The following is a 24,528-nucleotide window of genomic DNA, read 5'->3' on the forward strand; positions in this document are numbered from 1 at the left end:
TATCATGTGTTAGGTACACAATGCCAGCCAGTCTTCTCCTGGTGTCCTGGGTTTGCCAAGCTTATTTCCCGTTTTGTCCCCTTACTTATGTTAGTCTCTTTTCTATAATTCTAATCTGTCCTGTTCTTCCACATCCTTCAAGGCCACACTCAAGATTCATGAAGACTTAATAGTCTAGCCCCGTGGTCGGCAAACTGCGGCTCGCGAGCCACATGCGGCTCTTTGGCCCCTTGAGTGTGGCTCTTCCACAAAATACCACGGCCTGGGCGAGTCTATTTTGAAGAAGTGGCGTTAGAAGAAATTTAAGTTTAAAAAATTTGGCTCTCAAAAGAAATTTCAATCGTACTGTTGATATTTGGCTCTGTTGACTGATGAGTTTGCCGACCACTGGTCTAGCCTACCAGCTCTTAATCCTTATTCGTAATATCAAACTACTGTCTAATGCAAGAATGGCCAATAGCTTCATTATTGCTTACACATCCAATTGCTTAGTGATGCCTGTTGGAAACAGCATGTTGTGTATTAGCCTCAAGTCAAGGCTCAACTGAAAAAGTGCAGACAAACTAGTGATATCACCTCTTCCCCTAGGAAGGGTGGGGGTTATGGGTATGCTATGTATTTGCAATTCCTTCTCTCATGTGCTGAGCTTTGCATGGATCACCATGTTCCAAAATCAACTAACTGTCAAGAAGGAAAACACAAATGATTTATTCTTGAAATTAAATAAAATTATGTCACAAAACTAACCTGATACAGTCTGCATTTTTCTTAAAATGATAAGGTAACATATTAAATACAGTCAGCTACATTGACTTTTCTTCGTGAGTCAAGTCTGCATGTACTATTGATTATTTCATTTTGCTTCTATAGATAAAGCATAATAAAATTTATGGTCAGGATTTCACAATTTAATGATGAGTTTATTTTCATGTTGATTAAAATTCTAGTTTTGTTTCTGTTACTATACCCTTCTATATTAGGTTTTTTACCTTATTTATTTATTTAAATTTATCTTTATTGTTGGAAATATCACAGATGTCCCTTCTCTCCCCCCCACCTCCATATATTAGTTTTTCATACCTCACAGCCATTAAGACAGTGCTGGATCCAGGGTATTCAGAAGATAATCTCTCTTGCTTCTGCCTTTTCCCTCATACAGGCATACCTCGGAGATATTGTGGGTTTGGTTCCAGACCACCCCAAAAGAGCGAGTCACTGAATTATTTTTTGTTTCCTAGTGTATATAAAAGTTATGTTTACACTATACTGTAGTCTATTAAGTGTGCAATAACATTATGCCTAAAGATGTACATGCCTTAATTTAAAAATACTTTATTGCTAAAAATGCTAAACATCATCTGAGCCTTTGTGAGTGGTAATCTTTTTGCTGCTGGAGGGTCTTGTCTTGATGTTGATAGCTACTGACTGATTGGGAGGGGGGTTGCTGTAGGGTGAAGAGGCTGTAGCAATTTCTTAAAATAAGACAACGAAGTTTGTCACATCAATTGACTCTTCCTTTCATGAGTGATTCCTCTGTGCCATGTGATGTTGTTTGATAGCATTTTACCCACATAGAGCTTCTTACAAAATTGGAATCAGTCTTCTCAGATTTTGCTGGTGCTTTATCAACTAAGTTTATGTCATATTCTAAGTCCTTTGTTGTCATTTCAGCACTCTTCACAGCATCTCCACCAGGAGTAGATTCCATTACTTATCCCTGTGGAGCAACTCCTCAGCCATTAAGGCTTTGCCATGAGTTGCAGCAATTCAGTCGCATCTTCAGGCTCCACTTCTAATTCTAGTTCTCTTGCCATTCCCACTGCATATGCAGTTCGCTCCTCCACTGAAGTCTTGAAGCCCGAAAAGTCATCCATGAGGGTTAGAAACAACTTCTTCCAAATTCCTGTTAATGTCGATATTTTGACCTTGTCCCATGAGTCATGAATGTTCTTACTGGCATCTGGAATGGTGAATCCTTTTCCAGGTTTTCAATTCACTTTGCCCAGATCCATCAGAGGAATCACTATCTATGCAGCTATAGCCTTTTGACAGGTATTTCTTGAATAATAAGAGTTGCAAGTTGAAATTACTCCTTGATCCATGGACTGCAGAATGGATGTTAGCAGGTATGAAAACAACATGAAACTTGTTGTCTAGTTCCTTCAGAGCTCTTGGATGTCCTTGAGCAGTAATATTTCAAAAGGAATATTTTTTTCTGAGCAGTAAGTCCTAACCATTGGCTTAAAATATTCAGCAAACCATGTTGTGAACCGATGTGCTGTCATCAGGCTTTGTTGCATTTAAAGAGCACAGGCAGAGTAGATTGAACATAATTCTTACGGGCCCTGGGATTTTCAGAATGGAAGCTGAGCACTGGCTTCCACTTAAAGTCACCAGCTGCATTAGCCCCTAACAAGAGAGTCAGCCTTTGAAGCTCCGAGGCCAAGCATTGGCTCCTCCTCTCTAGCTGTGCAAGTCCTAGTTGGCATCTTCTTCCAAGTGAGGGTGTTTCACCTACATTGAAAATCTGTTGTTTAATGTAGACATCTTTAATTATCTGAGCTGGATCTGCTGGATAGCTTGCTGCAGCTTCTGCACCAGCATTCACTGCTTTGCTTTGCACCTTTATGTTATGGAGAGGACTCCCTTCCTTAAGCCTCATGAACCAACCTCTGCAGTTTCAGACTTTCTTTCTGCAGCCTCCTCACCTCAGCCTTCATGTAATTGAAGAGTTAGGGCCTTGCTCTGGATTAGGCTCTGGCTTGAGGGAATGTTGTGGCTTGATCCTCTATCCAGCTGCCAAAACTTTCTCCATATTAGCAATAAGGCTGTTTTGCTTTCTTATCATTTATCAGTTCACTGGAGTAAGCACTTTTAATTTCCTTCAAGGACATTTCCATTGCTTTCACAATTTGGCTAACTTTGGAGCTAGAGGCCTAGCTTTCAACCTGTCTTGGCTTTCGACATGTCTTCCTCCCTAAGCTTACTCATTTCTGTCTTTTGATTTAAAGTGAGATATACAACTCTTCCTTTCACTTGAACTCTTAGAGGCCATTGTAGGGTTATTAATTGTGTCTCAGGAATGAGGAGGCCCAAGGAGAGGGAGTGAGACAGAGGAATGGCTGGTCAGGACACAGTATTTATCAGTCACGTTCACCATTTTATACGGGTACAGTTCGTGGAGCCCCAAAACAATTGCAATAGTAACATCAAAGATAACAGATCATCATAACAAATATAATAATAGAAAAGCTTGAAATATTGAGAGAATTACCAAAATGTGAGAGAGATACAAAGCAAACTAATGTTGGAAAAATAGTGCTGATAAACTTGCTCAATGCAGGATTGCCACACACCTTTAATTTGTAAAAAACACACACAATTCTATGAGGAGTGCAATAAAGTGAAGCACAATAAAGCGAGGTATGCCTGTATTCTACTTCTAAATGAAATAAGTATCTGCTGTACTAACAACAAATAATTTAAAGTAGACTCTCAAAAATATAAGATGAGCTGAGAGTTACATACAAAAATTAGCAACAACATTAATGGGAGAAGCAATAAAGAATTAATATTCAATGTTGTAAATGTAACTTTGTTTTTAAGGATAAAGAAAAAAAACAACCTTCCCTGGGTGAGGTCCAACCCACTAAGAATTTGGTGAGAATAATTGTATAATTTTCTTTCTTTATCAGCTTTTATTTAACTTAATTTCTTAATGTTTCGTTCTGAATTTTCTTTTTTATGGTTGGTTTTGAAATATTTTATAATGTTAATAAATGTAGCAAGAAGGTACCTTTTTGAAATTGCATCCCTTTAAACTGTTTTTTCTTTTAAAACACTATTTTATTTTATATCCTTTTTTATTTTATTTGGCTGACATTGGTCAATATGAATATAAAAGTTTCATGTGTGGGGTTCTATGTTACAAAATCTGTATATGGCACCAGGTGCCCACCACCCAAACCACTATTTTAAAATAAAAGGAGCTAGGGGAAATATCAGAGCATTGATTTTTTAGAAAGCAACAAAATTGAAACATCACTAGGTAATAGACCAAACATGAATAAACTATACAGAAGTAAGTAAACTAGAAAACAAGCATATGAAGAAAAAATGCCATCCTTATTCGTTAGTAAAGAAATACAAATTTAACATGAGAACCTATTTTATTAGTACAAAGCATACAATATATACTATAGATGTATGTGAATATTCTACATTTATAGATCATATTTATATTACTTATATAAAATATTTATACTAACAGATACTATTGTACAACATTATCTAGCAATATAAAAATAAATATGAATGAAAAACTCAGGATAATTAAATTTGATTAAACATTAAATTGATATCAATATTAATTAGGAAAGGACATGTAAAAATGGATGCACCTAGTTCATAGGAGTGATGAGTTCTCATTTCGTATTTCCATTATTGTTATAATGTCATTTGAGCAATAGATTCATGGGAACATGAAAATTCCTTGCTCCCTTTAGAGAAGGGGGCTAGCTTGCTTACCTGGGACTCAGGAAGCCTAGGAGTCCCACTTGAACTCGCAGAGTTGAAATGAACACATGAGCAATTTAAACACACTGAGGGCTTCTGGGTAAGAACACATGGGTGGTGGGCACGGAATGCAATGTGCAGATCATGCATCATAGAAACATACACTTGAAACCTACATAATCTTATTAACCAATGTCACCCCAATAAATCTACTTTTTTTTTTTAAAAAAAAAGGGGGGGGGGCATGAGAACAACACTAGACAAGAAAAACTGGGAAAGATAGAGGAGGGAGAGCCCATCTGTGTCCTCAGGATTACAGAAATAAAATGGTTCTTCACTTTTGTCTTTGTAATGAATGTTCACTCTTGCTCTCTGAAGAAAAGTCGTGAAATTCTCACATCCATGTATTTCCCATCTGCTTGGTCACATAAACTCAAACGTGTACTCTTTAAATATGTCCTGGGACCCTCACTAAACAGTCTATGAGAAATTCTCCTCCATAATTATCTTTGATATCTGTTGTCTAATATTTTTAATGGATTATTTCAAGGCTGTGTGTTAATGTTATTCAAAACACACCTAAAAGAGACCCGACTCTGTGCCTTAACTAAAAATAGGACAACCGAGCTCAAGACCCAGTCATTATACTTACTAGACATGTGACCATGGCGGGTTATTTACCCTCTTTGCGGCTGTTTCCTCATCTGTGAAAGGAGGCAAAATCAGCAATTTCATCGAGTTAAGTAGATACAATGAAATAATGTGAAGCACCACATCTGACCTATAAAACACCCAATGGCTGGTTGGAATCTCAGGAGGGTTCCCTGCCCTGTCCCAGCCCCAAAGCCAGGGGCTCACGGGAGTGTAAGAGTATCAGCAAAGCTGCTCCCTGCTCGTGGCTTCCCTGTGAGGGGCCTCTTTCTCCGCTTTCCATAGGCTGTATCTTAAAGCACGAAACTAGGATTTTCATCAACAAATGAGAGTTAGCTCATGAGGCAGGTGCAGACCGATGGCTGGGGTGGACCTTAGGGCACGCGCTCACTCAGGGAGGTCCTTAGACATCATCTTTGTTAAAATCCGCTGCCTGTTTTCAGTGCTAACTATTCCTTCCACGCAAAAAATGTTTTCCCCTGTTAAAAAAAACCTAATTGAGTAATTTACAAATATCTTTCTCACAAAAGCTTCAATAGCATTCTTGTCCTACTGTTGTAGCCACCAGGCATCGCTCTTCAATGAATTCTAAATCTTAAACCACAACAACCTTGAATTTCCTACGTATCATCCCAACTAGAGTTAGAAATCATAGGTTTAAAGTATGTTGCAAGATTCTCCTTTCCCATGACACAGAATTTTCAGTAGAACCTAAGATGATGGGAATTAAAGATTGAATATTTGAAAACATGTATTTTTATAAAAATGTGAACTTAAGACTTTTTTGCATATTTCTGTAGGAAGAGAAGAAATCTTCAAAGGGACAGAAAAAACAGGATGAAATGTGTTTCCTGATGATACTACTAGAAAAGATAAAAACTTGCTGGAATAAAATTTTGAGTGGCACTAAAGAACATTGAAACGTATGGCGTGACAATATAAAGACGTGAACTTTAGTTGCATCCTTCAAGAATTGATCTGCTCATGCAATTTTCCGGGGTAGAATGCCTCCCAGAAATTACTGGATGCACCTGGTAAAAATGGGTTAGAGCAATTGAGAAATACATGCTGTGGTACTAGAAGGACACAAACCATGGGAACTGAACGCTGCAATCAATGTGTGTGCACATGCGTCAGCTGGTGTTAATTTGGGGCTGATTTTTGTAAGACGATCCATGTAAGGTATTAGCTTCAATAATCCTGTTTAGACCTGTTAGAAACATTCAGAAGACATGTACAATCTGTGGTGTATATAAAGGTTACAAGGATTAAAAATTAGCCTTGCTTTATTTCTTTATGGCCTACTATGCATCAGTATACTGCATTGCGTGTGGATATTGGCATCTTCTGGCTGGAAACATTTCAGAGTTGACAGTGAGGTGTGGATAATGCCCAAGCGAACAAGAGTCCTGTATCCTAAAGCAGAAACGTAAAGGGGTGTGCCTAAGATGCTTAAGAGGGGCATGACTGTGTAGCACATTGCCTCCAGTAGATGGCACAGCAAATGTCATAAAATGAAAACAAACAATAATTTCACAAAATAGGAAGTCACCTGTTTTAAGGCTGCTAAGCCATAGTACCGAGTTTCTACTGTCATTTACGTGTAATAAAACTTGTCTAAATGAGTTTGCAATTTGGGAAGTATATTCTTAAGAGAATAATATATGTTGCCTTTTAATTAATGGAGTGTGTATATTTAATTTTGACACTATATCTGTATATAAAAATATTTTCATACAGTATTACGAACAAATTACTTACTTTGGATAACATTTCTCCTTTGATAATAAATGACCTATGTATTAACACTGTCAGATTCAATTAATCTCAACAGAACTTTCCCCCCAGTTTTCTTGGGAAATATTTGACATGCATCACTGTATATGTTTAAGGTATCCGACATGATGGTTTGCTTTACATATCTTGTGAAATGATTAACACGATAAGTTCAGCTAACATCCATATTCTTATATGATAAAAAGAAAAGAAAGAACTATTTTCTCTTTATGATGAGAACTTAAAGGACTTACTCTTAACAATTTTCCTATGTTGCATATAGCAATGTTAGCTATAGTCATCATGCTGTACATCCCTGGGATTTAATTATTTTATAACTGGACCTTTGTACCTTTTGACCACCTGCCTACAGTATCTCCTTCCCCCTACCCTCTCTGTCTGGTATCTTTTTCTTTTTAAAACATTTTTATTGATTTCAGAGAGGAAGGGAGAGAGAGAGAGAGAGAAACATCAATGATGGGAGAGAATCATTGATGGGCTGCCTCCTGCACATCCCCTACTGGGGGTCAAGCCCGCAGCCTGAGCATGTGCCCTTGACTGGGATTGAACACAGGACCCTTTAGTCCGCAGGCCGATGCTCTATCCACTGAGCCAAACCAGCCAGGGCTGTGTCTGGTGTCTTTTAATACGAGCTTTTATTTTTAGGTTCCACATGTGAGATTAATACAATATTTGTCTTTCTCTGTCTGACTTATTTCACTTAACATAATGTTTTCAAAGTACATCCATGTTGCCACAAATGGTAGGATTTCCTCATTTTTATGGCTCAATTATGTAATATATATATGCCACAATTTCATCCATTCATCCACCAAAAGACACTTAGATTTTTCCCACGCCTTGGCTATTGTGAATGCTGCTATGAATATGGGGGTGCGGTTATCTTTTTGAGTTATTGCTTTGGATATATTCCTGGAAGTGGAATTTCTGGATCAGATGGTAGTGCTGTTTTTAATTTTTTAAGCTCTTCCATACTGTTTTCCATAGTGGCTGAACCGGTTTACAGTCCCACCAACCGTGCACGTGGGGTGCCTTTTCTCCACATCCTCGCCAGCATCGGTTACCTCCTGTCTTTTTGATGATGGCCATTCTAACAGGCACCAGGTGATATCTCATTGTGATTTAAATTTGCATTTCCCTAATGACTAGTGAGCCAACAGGATTTTTTTTTAAGGCAAGATTTTTAATATTGCTCTACTATTTGGTCTCTTTCACTGAACATATAACCTTTAATACCTTATTACCAAGAATGTACACAAGGCCAATGACAGTACTATTAAACGGGTTCTGGTAAATATTTTTCCACACTTCCAATTATTCCCTCAAGAAGTACATCTTATAAATAAAACTAGAGGCCCAGTGCACGACATTTGTGCACTTGGGGGGTCCCTCCGCCCAGCCTGTGCCCTTTCACAGTCCAGGACCCCTCAGGGGATGTCCGACTGACAACTTAGTCGGATCCTTAGCGCTGCCGCGGAGGCAGGAGAGGCTCCCTCCACCACTGCTGCGCTCACCAGCCGTGAGCCAGCTTCTGGCTGAGCGGTGCTCCCCCTGTGGGAGCGCACTGACCACCAGGAGGCAGCTCCTGTGTTGAGCATCTTCCCCCTGGTGGTCAGTGCATGTCATAGTGGCCAGTCGTTCTGCTGTTTGGTCAATTTGCATATTACCCTTTTATTATATAGGACTAGAGGCCCGGTGCATGAAATTCATGCACTCAGGGGGGATCCCTCAGCCTGGCCTGTGCCCTCTCGCAGTCTGGGACCCCTCAGGGGATGTCTGATGGCTTAGGCCTGCTTGCGGGGAGTGGACCTAAGTCAGCAGTCAGACATCCTTAGCGCTGCCACGGAGGTGGGAGAGGCTCCCACTACTGCTGTTGCCCATGCCAGCTGTGAGCCCGGCTTCTGGCTGAGCGGCGCTCCCCCTGTGGGAGCGCACTGAGCACCGGGGGCAGCTCCTGCATTGAGCATCTGCCCCCTGATGGTCAGTGTGCACCTTAGAGACCGGTCATTCCGCCATTCGGTCAATTTGTATATTAGGGTTTTATTATAAAGGATTACTAGGTTATGAAGCATGAATATTTTTAAAGCTTTTATATTAAAATAAATTTAGTCAACTTTAAAAAATGTATTATCCATTTCTACTGTCAGCATATAAGGTCTTTCATCTTCATGCCCCATGGCAGTTTTCAATTTCTTTATCAGACTGCTGGTTTGATGAATAAAATCAGCACTTCTCTGTGGAGTACACTCAGCACTACTGGCAACCTCCTATCCCCAGCCTCATTGCTGAGAATGCACAGTAGGATGGGAAGTGAGGTGCTTGGGCAAATAGAGAGAAGGGAAGTTAAAGTGAAGGGTTAGGAGAGACGGAGGGAACTGATGAGTCATCAGTGACTTTCACGCAACGGCACTTTTTCTGAGTCACCAGGACACTGGAAGTCAACTGTGTTTTGCAGCTCACGTGGACCCACCACACACGCATCCTTTCCACGGCCACTCGCCTTTCCCTCCAAAGGCGGTTAGTCAGCGCTCGCTCACAGCACTCGGGTCTCCTCCCGGGCACTGGGACAGGGAACAAAAACAGAAGATGGAACGGTTGCTAACTTGTGACACGAAACCTGCATTTTCAACACTTCTGCTTATACAATATAGAAAAGTTCTATTAAAATAAATCCTTGTTTGTCCTAAATTGTAGTTGTATGTTTAGCTATCAGCTTCTCCAAATAAATGATCAACTTTAAGACAGAAATTAATCACATCTTACTTCTCTTAATGCTACACAGAAGGAAGACCATATAAAGCATATTCTAAGTGTTTATAAAGCTTCAGCTTTGTGCATGTTAGGCTAAGCATTTTACCTCCTATTTATACTGATGTCACTGTCACATGTTAAAGTTAGACCAGATGATTGGGAAAAAAGCCTTATTTTAAAGATTATAACTGCTGTACAACTAAGATAAAATATTAAAGTAGTACTTTAATATTTTGGTAATGTGCATGAGTAATACATTAGAGATATATAATTGCTAACAAAATTTAAGGTAAATATTAAATACTTCTATCAATGATAAGCACGCTGGTGCCCAAAATGAGCTAGACTAGGTTTCTAAGAAATCAATAGATGGGTTATAAAATCCAAAAACCTCTCTTATAAATCTCTGTAATTCCATACATCCCATCCCCACTCAGAAATTCATGCCCATGTTCCTGAGAGGCTTTTAAAATAATAGAGTTGCTGGTAATATTAGCCTAGAGCACCCCCTAGTGGCAAAATAAAAACCAATCCACATATAGTTTTACAGCCAAGCAAAGCTGTATGTAATCAATGAGTATCGACAGTAACATTTAATTGAAAAAAAGAAGTGAAGCTAAAAATGAGTGTGGCTATCATTAACTGTTTTAATGACTCTCCACTGCTCTACCCAATACTGCAGTTGGTTGGAAAATCAGCCCATCTTCTATCTCAGTACTGAAAATACACTTAACCCTATAAAATACCTACACCTGCAATGCAATCAGTTCTGCTCACCTCTTCTATTATTTTTTCCATTCCCTGTTACGCATGGTAACAATATTCACTTCTAGCCTAAGGAAAATTGAGTACAAATTAAACATGTCTAATCTGATGTGTTCAGTGGAGATAACTCCTGTTATAATTTTAAGCATGATGGTCTAAGATTTAGACTCTAATTAAGTATTCATCACAGATGAATACGTTTTGCCATTCAACTGTGTGTTACCTAATTAGAAATACTCATAATGTATTTCAACCTGAACTTCACTAAATGTTTTCAATTGCTAGATTTTATTGGCTATGAAGAGAATGTTTCAATGCCTTAATCTGTGACAAAATGTATTTACCTTTGAGGTCAAAAACACTTCAATAAAATAGTAATAATTTCTTTGACAGCTGATGGCACACAAAAACCTGCTCATTTTTAAAACTCTGTATTTTGACTTCAAAGATTTTCTTTATATTTCTTTGTGTTTCTATCTTTGTACCTATGTCTGGCTAAAAGATAAGACATCAATGAAAAACAACTAGCCATTTTTTTGCTTCATGTCTTTATTGAATAGGTGCAAAAATGAAAACTTATTTGTAATAAATCCCATAAAAGGAACAGGAGACAACAGCAATTATAATCATCTTACTTTTTCAGGCTAGTAACTTCAAAAATAATGTGTAAGAAATTTTTTATGTTTTAATTTAAGCTTACAATCTTTTAAATTCTACCACTGGCAAATGCTTGTGAAAATAAATAAATGATGCATAGATCTAGGAAAATTTCTTAAAAACCAAACTAATGCATGACAAATCATTATGAGAATGATATATGCAAGTAATATAAAAACGTACTTAAGTATTGTCATAACACGTTTCATGATTCATGAAACTCTTTTGACCAACATAACTGAGTAACGACAACCAGAAATAAATTAATAAAAATTCAGGGTTGAAACTCTAATGTAAGTAAAATGACAATTCCCATTACATTAAGTTTATATCCCCTGCCTGAATAAAAAGAACAATTAAAAATAAAATTATAAAGTATAAGCATAAATAAATTTCAGGGAAATTTATAAGCCACAAATTTCTACATTGATCCTTATAGTTTAACAGAATCAAAAACAAGAAGCTAGGAATTGCCTATAAAAGATTTGCTTATATATTTATAATACAGAGTTGTTAGGCTTGATTCAACAGAAATTACTACTGAATCACTGAATATGGCTACACAAGCAGAGATTTACTACTACATACTATGCTACACTGAGTGTGACAATGTTTACATGATGTATTTTAGCCAAAGGAAAGAAGTATAATTAAATTTTTGTGAATGCTTAATTACATGTCAGGTATGCATTAAAGCAATGCATTTTCAGTGGCTTTTTATTGTGATGAGAATGGTGTTTCAACATGAAAAACTAAAAAGAAAATGTGAGTAGGAAAAATTAGATAGTCTCTTAACCTACTCATAACTACATCTAACTATACTTCAAGAGACTAAAATTCAAATTCTTTTACCTGCATGCCCTCCACTGATAATTATTACCAAAATTATTACTTATTTGGTGAGGTGGTTTGTTTTAAAATCCACTAATTTCTTCTACATTCAGATGCACAGAAATAAACATGAAAGAATTTGAAGAAAATTTTTGCATCTTTTATTACATTTTCAAACTTTGCAAAAATGAAGTAGTAAATTAAAACTATTCCATAGCCCTAGCCAGTTTGGTGCAGTGGATAGAGCCTCGGCCTGCGGACTGAAGGGTCCCAGGTTCAATTTCAGTCAAGGGCACATGCTTTAGATGCAGGCTGCTGGCCCTGGTTGGGGTGTGCAGGAGGCAAACAACCGATGTGTCTCTCTCACATCAGTGTTTCTCTCTATCTCTTCCCTCTCCTTTCATTCTCTCTTTTAAAAAATCAATGGAAAAACAGGTGAGGGTTAAAACATAATAATAAAAATAATAATAAAACTACTTGTTAGACATTAGGTTATGGAAAAGAAAGAACTGAAATTTGAAGATGCAGACACAGAGGTAAAAATTTCAGTTATAACTAGAATAAGATTGGTATTTTTAGCCTTGTGTCTCCAAAAAGGAAATTACATAATTACATTTTGAGAGCATGAGTACAAATATTTAAATTATATCATCATACACTGAGTAAAGGGTAACACAGAACTTATTTATTTTTTAAAAAATTTATAAAATTGTTGAAGAGCACTACTGCAAAATGACCTCACATAACTAATTGCAACTAAAAATATTCTCAATTCCAAAATTCCAAGCATCCCATCCAACTATCATGGATACTGTCTGAAAATAGGCACCAATAATAAAATGTTTATTCTGATTTTTTGCTCAAAGTAATAATCATCCTAAAGCTTGAAGGGCTAAGCACTAGAGTTTGAGGATTTGTATAGTATACTTAATGTGTTTTAACAACAGAAGAGGAATACCTAAGTTAATGATTCCACTTGAAATTATTTTCCAACAGATAAGTATTTTCTTGACTGGCACAGTTTGGAATAATAGGTATTTATTATATACAGTATATGTACACATATATACACACACACCACACACATTATATAGCAAGGAGATTATGTTCCAAAACTTGCTGGAAAAGTGTATCAGTTTTAGCACAAAGTAACTAGAGGAAGTGCTCTGGCTGGAAGCAGTAAGTCATCAAACTCTGGACTTCGCTCTTTCGTTGGGTGTTTTGTTCACAGAACTATTCGTCGAATGCCACATTCACAGCAAAACTTGGCCCATTCCACAGGGTACTTAGTCCCACACTCATGGCAGAATTTGGGTAAGTGCCCAGATGAACTTCCTTCAAATCCTCTCACGTTTCCACCGTTGAGTGAAGATCCATAGTCGCCATCTGGCCTGGAGGAGTACAGAAAAAGCTCACATCAGCTGTTTTCAACCCCCTGTAATCCCTGGAAACAGGGCTAACATTAAGCATGACTAAAAACTTGCTTCATCTCACTTCCAGTTGAGATTAAGAAAACACTCTTATTTTATTTTATTTTTTAGAATTACAGATTTGTTTATTTGAATTATGTATCTGAGGTATCCCATTTGCCAGATAGCATAAGTTTGTTTTTAGAACTCTATGCCAATTTTGATCTACTTTCTGAAAAACAATCTCATGACTCTGAAGAAACATACTCTTTGTTGTGAATTTTATCACTAACAATAAAGGTTCTAGTCTTTGGAATGCACCCAGCTGTTAATTAATGATGCATGGAAAAGAATAAAACCACAATTTGACCTTCCTTCTGCTTTTTGCTTTTACATTTCTAAATCTGTATAATCACAATGCCAAGTTTTTATTTCCTTCCTTCCTATCTTCTTAAATTTTTATTTTATTTTTCAGTTACATTTAACATATAATAATATATTAGTTTCATGTGGACAACATAGTGGTGAGACATTGATGATCATCACAGTAAGTCTACTACCCATCTGATACGATAATTATACACTACTAGAGGCCCAGTGCACAAAAATTCATGGACTGGGGAAGATGGGGGGCCCTCAGCCCAGCCTGCCCCCTCTCACAGTCCAGGAACCCTAAGGGGATATCCTACCGACTGCTTAGGCCTGCTCCCCATCTCCAGGAGGAGCAGGCCTAAGCTGCAGTCTGGCCTCCCTCTGCGGGAGGCAACCAGGCCGTTCAGGGGAAGGCACCGCCCTCATCACCCAGCCGTGGCTGCCTGCCCTCGGCCCTTGCAGCTACCGCAGCTTTGTCCAAAAGGACATCCGGAAGGACGTTCAGCTGCCTGGTCTAATTAATGTATCATGCTTTTATTATTGTAGATTATTGACTCCATTCCCTATGCCAGTGATGGGCAACCTTTGAGCTTGGTGTTTCAAACTTCGCCAAAAAACTGAGCATAACTCGGGTAGTGTGTCCCTTTGAGGAAAAAACATCATTTTGTGATATTTATAGTTTAAATAACATAAATGTTTCATCCTTGGCATGCAGCTGCCTCAGCGGCCGCGTGTCATCAGAAATGGCACTGACACGCGTGTCAGAGGTTCACCATCACTGCCCTATGCTATGTTTTGTTAATCCCTGCCTGCTATCTTTACTAAAGTTACTTTCTCCTTTTCCCTCTCTTCTTTCTCATCCTATCTACTCTCTTCAATTAAATAAGGGTAGAGGGTTCTAAATTTGCAATGTGAAATGTTCTGTTTTAGTAATATCAGTTCATAGGAATTTATACATTAAATACAATTTCCTGCTTTCATATCTTCTTCTTAATCTGATCAGTGCCCAGGAAGTAATTATTTTAGTTCTCTCACTCACTGCTGTTACTGCCTTTTGAAGAGTTTTGTGTCCCAAGCCCTGTATTTATGTGGTGTAGGCACTTACACATAGTTGATTAATGTTCTTGAATCAAGGAGTTTTGCTGCTTTTGGAAAACTCTCGCATCCATTTGGGATGGTTTGAAATGGGTAGTGATGGCCATAGTGCAGCTCTGATTTTTTTACTATTGACAGTATTACAGACAGATGTTCCCTATGTACCCCTTCAGCCCCCTCTACCAAGTACCCGCCCCACCCAGGCCTATTGTGTGTGTCCACTTACGATGCATACATACATATATGTTCTTCCCAGGCCCCCTCACCACCCTCCCTTCTGAGATCTATCAGTCAGTTCCATGCATCCTTGTCTCTGAACTTATTTTGTTCATTGATTCCACAAATAAGTGGGATCATGTGATACTTATCTGTCCCTGATTGACTTAATTTACTTAGCACAATACTCTCCAGGTCGCTCCATGCTGTCACAAAGAGTAAGAGATCCTTTTTTTTTACAGCTGCATAGTATTCCATGGTGTGTATGTACCACAGCTTTTTATCCACTCATCTGCTGATGGGCACTTGGGCTGTTTACAGATTTTAGCTATCTATATATATAAAACCCTAATATGCAAATAGACCGAACGGCGGAACAACCGAACAACTGGTCGCTATTACGTGCACTGACCACCAGGGAGGCGCGCACGGAACATGGCGGGCGTCGGCCGCGGTGGGATGGTGGAGCAGGTGAGCAGGGATGCCAGACCAAGGCGGGGCACTGGTCGCTGTCATCAGGGCAAGCCTCTGGTGGTTAATGAAAATTCTTTGCTCCTGCGCACGACGGTCTCGCCCTGCGCTTGCACCTGCTGCCAGTGCCAGCCCTACTTGCATCCATGCCGGCACTAGAGCTGCCGCTAGCACCCTCTGCTGGCGCCTGGCGCCAGCCCCAATCACTCGGCACTGTCAGCAGGTGGAAGTGGTGGCTGCTGGCCCCTATCACCCCTGAGGGCTTCTCCATCTCCCGCTGCTCCTGAAGGGCAATCGGGGCAGCAGCTGCCACTCACACCCGCTGATGGTGCTGGCCCCGCTCGCACCCGCTGCTGGCGCCAGCCCCAATTGCTCCATGCCATCAGCGGGTGGGAGTGGGGCCGGCGCCGTCAGCGCGTGGGAGCGGCGGCAGTGGGAGTGGGACTGCCAGCAGACAGGGAACCAGGGGCCGTGGCAGGAGGGGCCAGGCAGGGGAGCGGAGGATGGGCCATGACCCGCCACTGTGCCCACCGCAGCCTTGAAGCTCACAGTTCCTTTCAAGGTGCACGAATTCGTGCACTGGGCCCCTAGTTGTAAATAAAGCTGCTAAGAACATAGGGGTGCATGTATTCTTTCTGATTGGTGTTTTGGGGTTTCTTAGAATATATTCCCAGAAGTGGGAGTGATAGGTCAAATTGTAGTTACATTTTTAACTTTTTTGAGGAAAGTCCAAACTGTTTTCCACAAAGGCTACACCAGTCTGCATTCCAACCAGCAGTATACTAGGGTTCCTTTCCCTCCACATTCTCACCAGCACTTGATGTTTGTTGATTTATTGATGGCAGCCATTCTGGCAGGTGTAAGGTGATACCACAGTGTACTTTTAATTGACATCTCTCTGATGAATAGTGACATTGAGCATTTTTTCACATGTCTATTGGCCAATGGTATGTCCTCATTGGAGAAGTGTCTATTCCGGTCCTTTGAATTTTTAAAAAAATATATGTTTATTGATTTCAGAGAGGAAGAGAGAGACACAGATACAAAAACATCAGTGATAAGAGAGAATCATTGATCTGCTGCCTCCTGCAGGAGGAGAGTTTAAGGGAGCTTTGGGACAACATGAAATGAAACAATATCCGCATAATAGGGGTGTCAGAAGGAGAAGAAGCTGAGAAAGGAATAGAAAAGCTGTTAAAAGATATAATGACAGAAAACTTCCCTGACTTGGGGAAGAAAAAGTCACAAAAGTCCAAGAAACACAGAGAGTCCCAATCAAGATGAATCCAAAAAGACCTACACCAAGACACACCATAATTAAATTGGCAAATGTAAAAGAGAAAGAAAGAATATTAAAGGCTGCATGAGAGGGACAGAAAGCTACCTACAAGGGATCTCCCATTAGACTATCAACTAATTTCTCAACAGAAACACATCAGGCCAGAAGGGAATGGAATGAAGTATACAAAGTGATGAGAAGCAAGGGACTGAATCCAAGACTACTCTATCCAGCAAGGCTATCATTCAAAATTGAAGGTGAAATCAGGTGCTAGACAGACAAAAAAAGATTAAGAGTTTATTACAACCAAACTAGCAATCCAAGGAATGCTAAAGTGACTGTTGTAAAAAGAATAGAAAGAGAAGAAACGCAGGCATAAAGAATAAAAATGGCAACAAACAAGTACCTATCCTATATAATAAAAGGCTAATATGCAAATTGACCAAACGGCAGAACGGCCAGTCACTATGACGTGCACTTACCACCAGGGGGCAGACACTCAATGCAGAAGCTGCCCCCTGGTGGTCAGTGCGCTCCCATAGTGGGAGGGCCACTCAGCCAGATGCTGGGTTCATGGCTGGCAAGCACAGCAGTGGTGGCAGGAGCCTCTGCCGCCTCTGTGGCAGTGCTAAGGAGGTCCGACTGACAGCTTAGGCCCACTAGGGAGCTGGCCTAAGCTGTCAGTCAGACATCCCCTGAGGGGTCGTGGACTGCCAGAGGGTGCAGGCTGGGCTGCAGGATGCCCCCCCCCACAAGTGCAGGCATTTCATGCACTGGGCCTCTAGTCAATAATAACCTTAAATGTAAATAGATTAAATGCTCCAATCAAAACACATAAGGTAGCTGAACTGATAAGAAAACATGACCCATATATATGCTGTCTACAAGACACACACCTTAGAGGAAAGGACATACACAAACTGAAACTGAAAGGATGGAAAAAAAATTCCCATGCTAATGAAAATGAAAAATTTACATGCTAATGAAAATTAAAAAAAGCTGGGGTAGCAATACAAAACAGACCTCAAAGTGAAGACCAAAGCAATAGATAAGGAAGGCCACTTCATAATACTAAATGGAGCAATACAATAAGAGGCTATAACTCTGGTACACATATATGCACCCAATATAGGAGCATCTAAATATATTAAAAAAAAACTTCTGGAGGTTATCAAGGGAGAGATTGATAGCAATACAATCATAGTAGAGGACTTTAATACCCCACTGACATCACTGGATAAATCTTCTAGATAAAAATCAATAAGGAAACAGCAATCCTTAAAGACACTCTAATTCAGGCGTCCTCAAACTACAGCCCACGGGCCACATACGGGTGTTTTTGCCGTTTTGTTTTTTTACTTCAAAATAAGATATGTGCAGTGTGCACAGGAATTTGTTCATAGTTTTTTTTTAAACTATAGTCCGGCCCTCCAACGGTCTGAGGAACAGTGAACTGGCCCCTTGTTTAAAAAGTTTGAGGACCCCTGCTTGGATCTAATTGATATCTTCAGAACATTCCACCACAAAGCTACAAAATATACATTCTTCTCAAGTGCACATGGGACAATTTCAAAGATATACCACATGTTAGGACACAAGCTAAGTCTCTACAAATTCAAGAAGACTGAATAATATCAAGCATCTTCTCAGACCACAATGGCATGAAATTAGAAATCATCTACAATAAAAATGCTCAAAAACGAACACATGGAGGCTAAATAGCATGCTATTAAACAATGAATGGGTTGCCAAAGAGATCAAAGAAGAAATAAAAGACATCCTAGAGACAAATGAAAATTAACACACAACAATCTAAAACCCATGGGACACAGTGAAAGCAGTCATGAGAGGGAAGTTTATAGCACTACAGCCAACCTAAAAGAAAAACTGGTAATAAGTTATCTAACACTACAACTTAAAGAATTAGAAAGAGAACAAGAAAAGGCTAGAATAAGTAGAAGGAAGGAAATAATAAAGATCAGTAAGGAAATAAATGACACAGACACCAAAAAAATAATACAAAAGATTAATAAACCAAGAACTGGTTCTTGGAAAGGATTAATAAGATTCATTAATCTCTAGCCAAACTCATCAGAAAATACAGGAAGAGGACTCAACTAAACAAAATCAGAAATATAAGAGGTGAAGGAACAACTGACCCCACATAAATACAAAGGATATTAAAATACTATGAATGACTTCATTCCAATAAACGGAACAAACTGGACAAAATGGACGTATTCCTAGAAAAATACCACCTTCCAAAACTCAATCAGGAAGAATCAGAAAACCTGAATAGGCCAATAATTACTAATGAAATTGAAGCAGTAATCAAAAACCTCCCAGCAAACAAAAGCTCTGGTCTAGATGGATTCACAGGGGAGTTTTACCAAATATTCAAAGAAGAACTAACACCTATCCTCCTCAAACTATTCAAAAAAATTCAAGAGGAAGGAACACTTACAAATTCTTGCTATGAGGTCAGCATTACCCTAATGCCAAAATAAGATAAAGACATGGCAAAGAAACAGAACTACAGGGCAATATCCCTGAACACAGACACTAAAATCCTCAACAAAATGTTCACAAATTAAATCCAGCAATACATTAAAAAGATCATACAGCCAGCTTGGCTCAGTGGATAGAGCGTCAGCCTGCAGACTGAAGAGTCCCAGGTTCAATTCCAGCCAAGGGCACATGCCTGGGTTGCGGGCTCAATCCCCAGTAGGGGGCATGCAGGAGACAGACGATCAATGATTCTCTCTCATCAGTGATGTTTCTATCTCTCCTTCTCCTTTCCTCTCTGAAATCAATAAAGAAATATATTTTTAAAAAACGAAATAAAATAAGATAAAATAAAATAAAAAGATTATACATCATGACCAAGTGGAATATATTCCGGGGATGCAAAGCTGATACAATATTTGCAAATCAATAACTTTGATACAGCACATAAACAGACTACAAGACAAAAGTCATAGATCATATAAATTGATGCAGAAAAAGCATTTGAAAAATCCCAATACCCTTTTTTTATAAAAAAGTCTCAGCAAAGTGGGAATACAGGGATCATACTTCAATATAATAAAGACCATATATGACAAACCTACAGCCAACATTATACTGCATGGGCAAAAACTAAAACTATTTCCCCTAAGAACAGAAACAAGACAAGGATGCCCTCTTTCACGAGACTTGTTCAACATAGTACTGGAAGTCCTGGCCATAGCGATCAGACAAGAAAAGAAGAAAAAGACATCCAAATTGGAAAGGAGAAGTACACCTCTCATTATTCACAGATGACATGGTACTGTAAATAGAAAACCCTAAAGACTCCATAAAAAAACTACTAGATTTAATAAATAAATTTGGAAACATAGCAAGATACAAAATTAATACCCCAAAATCCATACCATTTTTATATACCACTAGAGGCCCAGTGCATGAAATTCTTACACGAGTAGGGTCCCTAGGCCTGGCCGGCGATCAGGACCGATCTATGGAGTGACTGGTGAGATGATCGGGGGACCACGCTGGCACCCGCCTTGGCTGGCCTAGGGCCTGCAGGCTGGGGCAGCTCCTGTGTTGAACGCCTGCCCCCTGGTGGTCAGTGCATGTCATAGTGACAGATCATTCCATTGGTCATTCCACCGTTTGGTCGATTTGCATATAAGGCTTTTATTATATAGGACTAGTGAACTCTCAGAAAGAGAAAATAAAAAAAAAAAACAAACACCAATCCCATTTACCATTGCAACAAAAAAAATTAAGATACTTAGGAATAAACTTAGCCAACAAGGGAGAAGACCTGTACTCCAAAAACTACAGAATGATAGAGGCAGATATAAACAAATGGAAGAATATACCATGTTCATGGGTGAATAGAATCAACATCATTAAAATGTCCATATTACCCAAAGCAATTTACAGATTCAATGCAATCCCTATTAAAATACCAAAAGCATATTTCACATACCTCAAACACTCCAAAAATTTATATGGAACCAAAAAAGACCCCGAATAGTCACAGCAATCTTGAGAAAGAAGAACGAAGATGGAGGAATCACAATACCAGATATCAAGTTATACTACAAAGCTACTGTGCTCAAAACAGCCTAGTACTGACACAAAAACAGGCATATAGATCAGTGGAACAGAACATAGAACCCAGAAATCAACCAAGCCACTATGCTCAATTAATATTTGATAAAGAAGGCAAGAGCAAACATTGGAGCAGAGACGGTGTCTTCAATAAATGGTGTTAGGGGAATTGGACAGGTACATGTAAAAAAATGAAACTAGACCACCAACTTACACCATACACAAAAATAAACTCAAAATGGATAAAAATACTTAAATGTAAGACATGAAACCATAAAAGTCCTCGAAAAAATCATAGGCAACAAAATCTCAGATATCTCTCCTAGCACTCTGGAAAACAGTATAGGCTTTCCTCAAAAAATTAAAACTGGAACTCCCATTTGACCCAGTGATCGCACTTCTAGGAATATATCCTAAAAAACCTGAAACACCAATCAGAAAGGATATATGCACCCTATGTTCATAGCAGCACAATTTACAATAGCTAAGATTTGGAAACAGCCTAAGTGCCCATCAGCAGATGAGTGGATAAAAAAAACTGTGGTACATCTATACAGTGGAATTCTATGCAGCAATAAAAGAGAAAACTCTTACCATTTGCAACAGCATGGATGGACCTGCAGAATATTATGCTGAACAAAATAAGCCATTCAGAGAAAGATAAGTATCACATGATCTCACTCATATGTGGAATCTAATGAACCAAACAAACTGATGATCAAAAATAGGCCCAGAGACATAGAAGCATGAACATACTGTTGAACCTCAGAGGTAAGGCAGGGGCGGGTGGGTGGGTGGGAAGAGATCAACCAATGAACTTGTATGCATATATGCACAATCCATGGACACAGACAATGAGGTGGTAAGGGCCTGGTGGGGAGGATGGGAGTGGGCTGGAATAGGTTAATGGGAAAAAGGAAGACCTATGTAATATTTTCAACAATAAAGATTTAAAAAATAATAACATATATATTTTTATTGATTTCAGAGAGGAAGGGAGAGGGAGAAGGCAATAGAAACATCAATGATGAGAGAGAATCATTGATTGGCTGCCTCCTGCACAACCCACACTGGGGATTGAGCAAGCAATCCAGGCATGTGCCCTGACTGGGAACTGAACCGTGACCTCCTGTTTCATGGGTCAAGGCTCAATCACTGAGCCATGCTGGCACGGCAGTCCGTTGAATTTTTTAATTGGTTGTTTGCCTTCCTGGTGTTGAGTTGTATAAATTTTTTATAGATTTTGAAAATTAACTTTATCAGCTGTATCACTGGCAAAAATGTTCACTCATACAGTGGGTTCCCTTTTCTTTTTGTTGATGGTTTCTTTGGCTGTGCAGAAGCTTTTTAGTCTGACGTAGTCCCATCTATATATATAAAAGCCAAAGCGACCGAACGACCGAACAACCCATTGACCGGTCGCTATGACGGGCACTTACCACCAGGAGGCACTCACTCAATGCAGGAGCTGCCCCCTGGTGGTCAGTGACTTTTACAGCGGGAGTGCCACTCAGCAAGTTTACCAAGCATTTGGCAGCAGCAGGCGCAGCAGGGCGGGGATGAGCGGAGCGGCGCAGGCTCCTCCCTGGCCGCCTGCCGCTTCGCACACTACTTTGGGTAGTATGGACATTTTAATGATGTTTACTATTCCTGAACACAGAATATGCTTCCACTTGTTTGTATCTTCCTCTATTTCTTTTTTCAGTACAGGTCTTTTACCTCCTTGGTTAAGTTTATTCCTAGGTATCTTTTTGTTGTTGCAATGGTATATGGAATTGTTTAGTTTCCCTTTCTGAGAGTTCATTATTGATGTGTAAAAATGTCATCAATTTCTGGATGTTAATTTTGTATCCTGCTGCTTTGCCAAATTCATTTATTAAACCTAGTAGTTTTTTGGTGGAGTCTTTAAAGTGTTCTATGTCCAATATCATATTTCTATGAATAATGACATAATAATAGTTCCTCCTTTCCAATTTGGATGCCTTTATTTTTTCTTCTTGTCAGATTGCTGTGGCTAGGAATTCCAGTACTATACTGTATAGGAGTAATGAAAACAGACATTCCTGTCTTCTTCCCAATCTTAAGGGAAATGCTTTTAGTTTCTGTCCATTGAAAATGATGTTGCCCAGCGAGTGTGCTCAGTGGTTGAGCATTGACTTATGAAACAGGAGGTCACGGATCAATTCCCTGGTCAGGGCACATACCCGGGTTGTGGCTCACTCCCCAGTAAGGTATGTGTAGGAGGCAGCTAAGCAATGATTCTCTCTTACCATTGATGTTTCTATCTCTCTCCCTCTTCTTTTCTCTCTGAAATCAATAAAGATATATTTAAAAAAAACGTATAAGACATTAAAAAAAAGAAAATAATGTTGGCTTAGGTTTATCATATATGGCCTTTATTATGTTGAGCTATGATCCCTAAATTCCCAATTTGCAGAGTTTTTATCATAAATGGGTGCTGGATTTTGTCCAATGCTTTTTCTGTGTCTATTGATATGATCATGTGACTGTCAGCCTTCATTTGATTATGTGATCTATCACATTAATCAATTTGTGAATATTGTACCAGCCATGCATCCCCAAGATAAACCCCACTTGGTCATGATTTATGATCTTTTTAATATATTGCTGGATCCTGTTTGCTAATATTTTGTTAAGGGTTTTAGCATCTGTGTTCATCAGGGAAATTAGCCTGGTAATTCTCTTTCTTTGTAGTGTCTTCATCTAGTTTGGGAATTAAAACAATGCTGGCCTCATAAACAAAAGCTTGGAAGTCTTCCTTCCTCTTGAGTTTTTTGGAGTAGTTTGAGGAAATAGGTGCTAGTTCTTTGAATGCTTGGTCAAACTTGCCTGTGAAGCCATCCGGTTTAGGACTTTTGTTTGCTAGTTTTTTTTATTATTACTGCTTCAATTTCATTAGTTGTCTATTTAGGTTTTCTGATCCTTCCTGATTTATAGAAGATTGTATGTTTCTAGGAATTTGACCATTTGTCCAGATTGTACAGTTTGTTGGCATATAGTTGTTCATAGTATTTTCTTACAATTCTTTGTATTTCTGTGATGTCAGTAGTTACTTTGCCTCTCTCATTTCTGATTTATTTGGGTCCTCTCCCATTGTTTCTTGATGAGACTGGCTAAAGATTCACCAATCTTGTTTACCTTTTCAACGAACCAGCACTTGATTTCATTGATCTATTTTATTGTAGGGTTGTTGTTTTTTTAGTTTCTATATCATTTATTTCTGCTCTGATATTTATTATTTCCTTCCACTTACTCTGGGTTTTCTTGTTCTTTTTCTAATTATTTTTTTAACTAGTGTCCCGGTGCACGAAATTTGTGAATGGTGGAGGGTGTCCCTCAGCCCGGCCTGAATCCTCTCCAATCTGGGACCCCTCAGGGGATGTCCGACTCCCGGTTTAGGCCCTATCCCCCCTGCCGGCCTGCTCATCCCCAACTGCCCTCCCCTCCTGGCCTGATCACCCCTAACCACCTCTGCCTCGACCCCGCCACCATAGCTTTGGCCGGAAGGACGTCCGGAAGGTCTCCTGGTCTAATTAGCATATTACCCTCTTTTATTAGTATAGATTGTAGGGTAAGATTGTTTATGGGAGATTTTTC

At 39.2% G+C, this 24,528-nt stretch overlaps 2 protein-coding genes across 5 annotated transcripts in view; one reads left to right on the forward strand and one right to left on the reverse strand.

Annotated features, from left to right (window-relative positions):
• Window positions 1-6,288, forward strand: part of IL7 (interleukin 7) — a 51,198-nt gene extending 44,910 nt beyond the window's left edge. For all 3 annotated transcript variants that reach the window (XM_028142058.2, XM_028142059.2, XM_028142060.2), the window contains 2 exons: window positions 3,607-3,660; window positions 5,967-6,288. In XM_028142058.2, the coding sequence (XP_027997859.1) occupies window positions 3,607-3,660; window positions 5,967-6,086 (174 nt within the window). In that variant the 3' untranslated portion in view covers window positions 6,087-6,288. The remainder of the gene's footprint in view (window positions 1-3,606; window positions 3,661-5,966) is intronic.
• A 6,700-nt stretch (window positions 6,289-12,988) lies between these two features.
• ZC2HC1A (zinc finger C2HC-type containing 1A) overlaps window positions 12,989-24,528 on the reverse strand; it is a 56,216-nt gene continuing 44,676 nt past the window's right edge. For both annotated transcript variants that reach the window (XM_028142062.2, XM_028142061.2), the window contains one exon: window positions 12,989-13,358. In XM_028142062.2, coding sequence (XP_027997863.2) covers window positions 13,193-13,358 — 166 coding nt within the window. In that variant the 3' untranslated portion in view covers window positions 12,989-13,192. The remainder of the gene's footprint in view (window positions 13,359-24,528) is intronic.

This window comes from Eptesicus fuscus, chromosome 19 (genome assembly GCF_027574615.1).
Source record: "Eptesicus fuscus isolate TK198812 chromosome 19, DD_ASM_mEF_20220401, whole genome shotgun sequence".
In the NCBI taxonomy this organism is placed as follows: Eukaryota; Metazoa; Chordata; class Mammalia; order Chiroptera; family Vespertilionidae; genus Eptesicus; species Eptesicus fuscus.